Source organism: Lithobates pipiens, unplaced genomic scaffold, assembly GCF_037356315.1.
Source record: "Lithobates pipiens isolate NorthernLeopardFrog02 unplaced genomic scaffold, aLitPip1_a1.2 Scaffold_13, whole genome shotgun sequence".
Taxonomy (NCBI): domain Eukaryota; kingdom Metazoa; phylum Chordata; class Amphibia; order Anura; family Ranidae; genus Lithobates; species Lithobates pipiens.
In genome coordinates, this window is record NW_027507718.1 from 196,831,797 (window position 1) to 196,837,796 (window position 6,000).

The 6,000-nt window shown below is 35.0% G+C and overlaps 1 protein-coding gene across 1 annotated transcript in view; it reads left to right on the forward strand.

Moving 5' to 3' along the window:
• FRAS1 (Fraser extracellular matrix complex subunit 1) overlaps positions 1-5,683 on the forward strand; it is a 708,831-nt gene extending 703,148 nt beyond the window's left edge. The window contains exons 73-74 of the mRNA XM_077476089.1: positions 285-431; positions 1,712-5,683. Of these exons, the coding sequence (XP_077332215.1) occupies positions 285-431; positions 1,712-2,299 (735 nt within the window). The 3' untranslated portion in view covers positions 2,300-5,683. The remainder of the gene's footprint in view (positions 1-284; positions 432-1,711) is intronic.
• The last annotated feature ends 317 nt before the right edge of the window (positions 5,684-6,000 follow it).

A 6,000-nucleotide genomic window follows, 5' to 3' on the forward strand; every position in this document is an offset into this window, starting at 1 on the left:
GGAGAAGCTCTGGATAAATCCTGGAGGCAAACATGGGAGGAGGTGACAAGGGAGCTAGAGAGCAAGAGGGCTTGGAAGGACTGAAGAGACCGGCTTGGTTGGAAATTTGGGACTAGGTTAGTGATGTAGTAGGGGGCAGTGTTATGGATTGGCTTGTTTTCTGTTGTTTATGTAATATTGCACATTTCCTTTGTGCTTGTACGTTTGCTTATTTCTTATACAAAGTTTATTAAACAATAGATTTTAATAAACAACTTGTTTGCTATTTACTCTAATTTCTGCAGGATCGAAACCAGCCAGAAGTTACTGATAAATACTTCCACGATGTTCCATTTGAAGCTGGGTTTGCTTCAGATCAACTGGATTTTCATGCTATGGGCGGTATCCCAGGAGTGGATGGGTTTACTATGAAAGTTGATGCCCTGTATAAGGTGTGTTATTGTTGTTATTATTGCTACTAGTATATTTACACATTTTTCAATCAACTTCAAAATAAGATAAACTGACTTTATTCAGAAAACACAGAGCTTAGCAATGCAAGTTCATTCATAGCAGCACACTTAAATTAACCTTTGTTTAAATGTACCTATAAATAGTGCTGTGGTACGTATGCATTAATTCATAGCAAAATTCTGCATTAAAAATATGAATATAGTTAGGTCATTCAACATGTAATGTACCAGACCCACAATGTAGTTTGATAGCAACATAATAGTAGCAGACTGCACCTATTTTCATTATGTTGACACATTCACAAAATAAAATCTACTTTTTTTAATATTGATTTAAATATTATTATTATTATTATACAGGATTTATATAGCGCCAACAGTTTATATACACCTGTAGTGATTCTAAATACATTTGCAAAGAAGGCAGCTAGGGTTGCTTCAGGGTATCTTAAAGGTCAGGGCACCCTGGAAACAAAATGCTAGGGACTGTGTAGCTCCAAAATTATAGCTAGCCACACCTAAAACCTCTGCCTCCAATGCATCACTATAGACCCAAAACTCTGATGGGTTCACTGACCAATAGTGAAGTCTAATGGAAAATCTTTCCCAGATCTCTAATAGTGTGCTTTGGCATCTAGGGTACACTGAAGTATTGTTAGCCATTTATCATATTTACAGTTGCCACCAGTGTGTCTTAATTTAAAGAAGTTGTTGGAAACTGTGCAAACACAAAGATTTATGGTAATTAAAAGGGCACAACTGAAGTAACCTGTTTACTGCAGTTAGTGAACACACAAAATCAGCACAATGGACATAACTTACGGTCAGTAATTTTCAGGTACAGTGGGGGTAATAGAACGGTGGGAGCTGTGACAGGCCTTTACACCCAGCTCCTAATTCATAGAAGCCATACTACAGCTTTTAGGAAGTTTTCACTTAGAAAAGGCATCAGCACAAGGCACACGTCCTTCTGACTGTAAGTTGTGTCCCTTGTGCTTATTTTTGTGTTTTCTATTTTCATTGTACTTAGGCTTTAGGGACTTCTGCATGGCTCTGTTTTAGTGTGTTCCCTGAAGTAGCCCTTTAAGTAGCTCCAAAATATGATATTTTTCACCTTAGAGTCACTGAAATTTGACATAAACAGAACACTATACACTCCTTTGTGTATGTGCTCTTATATGCAAGGCAATAAAAAAAAAAATAATTTTTATGTCATGTATGGTTTATTCAGTGAAGATTTTTTCTTTTTTTTTTGAAAGGTTGAAACTGGGCATCAGTGGTACCTTCAAGTTATCTACATTATTGGACCAGAGACAATGGCAGGACCCAGAGTGCAGAGATCTCTAACCTATCAGCTGAGACGTGGACGCAGGGATCTAGTAGACAAGAATGGGCAGCTAACACTAGATGACTCTTTGATCTATGACAATGAAGGAGATCAAGTTAAAAATGGCACAAACATGAAAACTTTGAGCTTAGAAGTGGAAACAGCGGCTACAGCTGCATCACAAACAGGCGCTTCCATTGGAAGTGCATTTGCAGCCATAATGTTATTGATGCTTGTTTTCTTGTCTGTGTGCCTCATAGTACAGAAATGCAGAAAAAATAAGAAAAAGAAGCCACCTAAGGATGCCACAGAAGAATATCCACTAAACACCAAAGTGGATGCTTCAAGGAAAAATATTGAGCGTGTGGAAAAGAACTTAAACAGACAGCACTGTACTGTAAGGAACGTCAACCTTCTCAGTGAAAGTAAAGATAGCTATGAGGTCAAAGGCGTCAAGATCAAACAGATGAACTTTGAAGTGAAAGTTCACAATAACTTACATGATGGGACAGAAGTTTGATGTTCCATGGGCTAGCACAAAAATATATTTTGATACAAAATATCTGCTCTTTTATACAAATTAAACAAGAGAACGGAACACCAGTATTTTTCTATCAGTGAAAAGGGAAAGTAATAGAGTGATGAATGGATGTGCAGTATGTACTTTGACTCACAACTGAGCTACCTCGTTACGCCCATGGGTGTGTGAGATATTGGGAAAAATGTGACAATTTTTTTTGTCCCTTTTTCCCTAGTGATGCACTGCACATATAAAACACTGCCACCAAAGGTCAATCACATGTCATTGTATTATACTTAATAGCTTTACCTGCACTGTATTCATTTTATAGCAAGTGATCCAACCACTAAACACATTATTTTATGTTTTTTGTTATGTCATTATTGTATACCTTCAAAGTCTTCGTCTCTAGGATGAAAATATTTCCCATATACCATTTTTACATTTTTTTGTGATACAATAATATAATTCTGAAAATATCAACACATCTTTTTTTATGAAGGTTAATAGGGAATCCATACTGATATCCTTAATTTATTAGATTTCCTGTAGATTATTATTTTAGGGTTAAGAGGGCACTCTCCAAGAAATATCATTCAATTAACAGACTATAACCTACAGTATGTTTTAAATTTTACACATCTATTATGAAAGTGAAAGCCCACCAATTTAACAGTTTCCCAAAGCAGTTACTTTCAAGGCATATTGTGAATGATAAGTTATAGTTACTAGTTCGCTTATGTTTAGCTTTAAACTGAACTGTTAAGCCATCACATGGCTGATATCATAGCTGATCACGTGTGCAACACCATGGCAACTGCAGATCAAACAGAGGCCAATATGGCCTTTTCCTTTGCTCTAAAGGATGAGAGGTTTAGTTACACTTTAGGTGTATATCTGGGCAAAATAAAAAAACATGTGTCGTTCATATCTGTTATGTTTTGTCTCTTTGAAAATGCAGCACATATAGAAAAATATCCATTGATCTGCCAGAAATCCAGCAATTTGCCAGCTTACTGTACTGGGTTGGTAACTTTCCTGTGCTGGACAACAAAATACCCCCTTTCCTGATGTTTTGGAGATAAGAAAATAGGGAGGAGTTTTGCAGTGCAGAAGGGAAGAACATAGGCAGCACTGCTTGGGATTTAAGTGCATCAGGGATACTGGATATTTCTGGCAGATCAGCTGGTGTTTTTCTATACATGCAGCATTTTTTAAAGAAACAAAATGTAAACGTGTGCCCATATTACAGAGATGTACTACATTTTTTTTATTTTATCTAAGCATACATTTTAATGGTGGTATAGACACATATTCTGTAGCATTGTGCCTATAATTAATTCATTTTATAAGTTCAGCTTATGTCTGAAGGCCTTTATTGTGCTTACTACTGAGCATAGATAGAGGGTGGTAGCAGGAAGGATCAGCCTGCAGAATGAAATAGGCTACATTTGTGATATTCTAGGAGAAATGAAGATTATACACAAAGTATTATTTTATGAGGTAGAACACCACTGTAATGGTTGCCTATAAACCTGCAATATTGTTTTTTTTATATTATGGAAATAGGCTTATTTGTTTCTAAAACACTGGACTAAACACAATTAAAAAGAGTTTGCAGAAGCAACATCAATAATTAAAATTACTAATAATTAATATTTCAAATAAGAAAATTACATACTTTTGAAATATATAATACATTTATTAGTCTACATTTAGGCATTGAGACTTCAAACTGCTGTCTACTACTGTAACTTTTATTTTACATCGAAAAATCTTTTTTTTAATAACACTGACAAGTAATCAAATCTGCATAGATCAGTGGAGAACAAAGCTCCCTTCAGGCTCTATTAAGCATATTAAAACGCATAATGCTCAATAGAATTGATCATTAGACCTCAGTACTAATTGGCTTTGCTCTGTTGTGTAGCTAACATCTAGAAATGGTGGAAAGTCTATGGACCTAACAAAAAAATCTTCCATACTGTATAGGTTAGTTATGAGTGAGCTGGTTAAGCTACACTGTCTATATGCTATTGAGCACATATATGTACAGGGAAAAAAACGACTGCAAATTTAATTGGTGTAGGTACACACTGGAATAGGGGGAGCACAAAGGGTCTTTTTTGTTTGGCAATGGAAGGGAGGTTGCACATCTTACAAAACTACTACTGAAAATACAGCTTGCAAAAATGCTCTTGGAATTTAGTGGTAACAAATGACCCTTCTATCTTCATTTTAAGATTTTTGTTTTGGTAAGAAGTAGATATTCACCAATGAAAACTTGTGAAAGTGCAGTTGCTGCATATGGACTGGAATTTACAGAGCAAAATGGGCCCCTCTACCATTTTTTTTAAGTTGTAGAGCCCGTGTTATGTCATGCACCAACTTGGCTTCACTTTAATTAAAAAGGCTCCCTGCTATTATATTATGCTTTACACTACAAAAAAAAATATTGAATATTTTTTTAGTCAAGAATACATGACAGGTTATTTTTCTACATGTTTTATGCAATATGTGGTTTTTAGAAAGAAATGAAAACTTCCAGATTGGTAAGTTTCTATATTTATTTAGACATGGAAACATAATTATATAATCTCGGTAGTCAAAACAAATGTATCAAATGAATGAATAAATAAAGAATATCCAATTGCCCAGTATGGGAAACATTACTGCATTATTTTGTTCTTTTTAAATTTATGTAAAAGAATCTCTAAATTTGAAAAAAAAGCCTAAAAAACAAAGATGAAAATAAGTATGTACTAAAATTGTAGGAGGTCACATACAACCAATGAATAAAATTGGATGTTCCAAGTTCCTCTAGGTTCATATTTAATATTTTATTTATGGTGCAACAAGCATTGAATTCTTTTTATATAAACTGCAAAGCATAGCGAGACTCTATGTTATTCATTAGAGCCAGTATTTTGTGCCATGTAACATTGTCTAACTTATTGCAATTCCAATCTTTTGAATGCCTTACTGTATGTAGAAAATCTAAAAACACAACCTGAAGCATTATGTTGCCTCTTGTTTTTAGCTTAGACTGAATCCAGATCTTATAGCATGGTTGTCATTTTGCCTTTCTTGAAATGCTGGGGAGGTTGCTTTGGACAATTGTGTTGTAGGAATAAAAAATGCTGGAAAATGATGTGAGTGTGCACAAAGCGAAACGCTCACTAGGGTAATACTGAGCTCCTCTCACTCACTATGTACACAAGACGAGTCTTTTTATGAGATGACTCAGTATCCCAGTTATGGTGCTTTAAATGTAGGAATACCAACTTACCTATTGTTTTTATATATACATATAATTTGTACCTAAAATATATGTGCCATGAAACATTTATATTAATAAAGAGAATTTTGGTAATATTGACTAAATTGTCTGTAGTTTGTCATTGTTCAGATGTTCAGTGGCATAGACACTGGTAGTGGCTGTCACTTTTTCTACAAATACAGCCAATGCCACCATGATCACTACTCTCTTTTGTCTACAGCAACAGTACTGCCTCATGTATCTATATAGTTAAAGATTCTTATGTGCAGAAAAGAGAAAATGTATATGCCATTGGCTGAGGAAACCTTCTACAAAACTGGCATTATGGCATTGGAACATCGATGGACTAAGTACAAAGGCTCGAAAGACGATTATGCTGAGAAATGACACTTCATAAACTCTTTCTATACAAGGCTAAAAA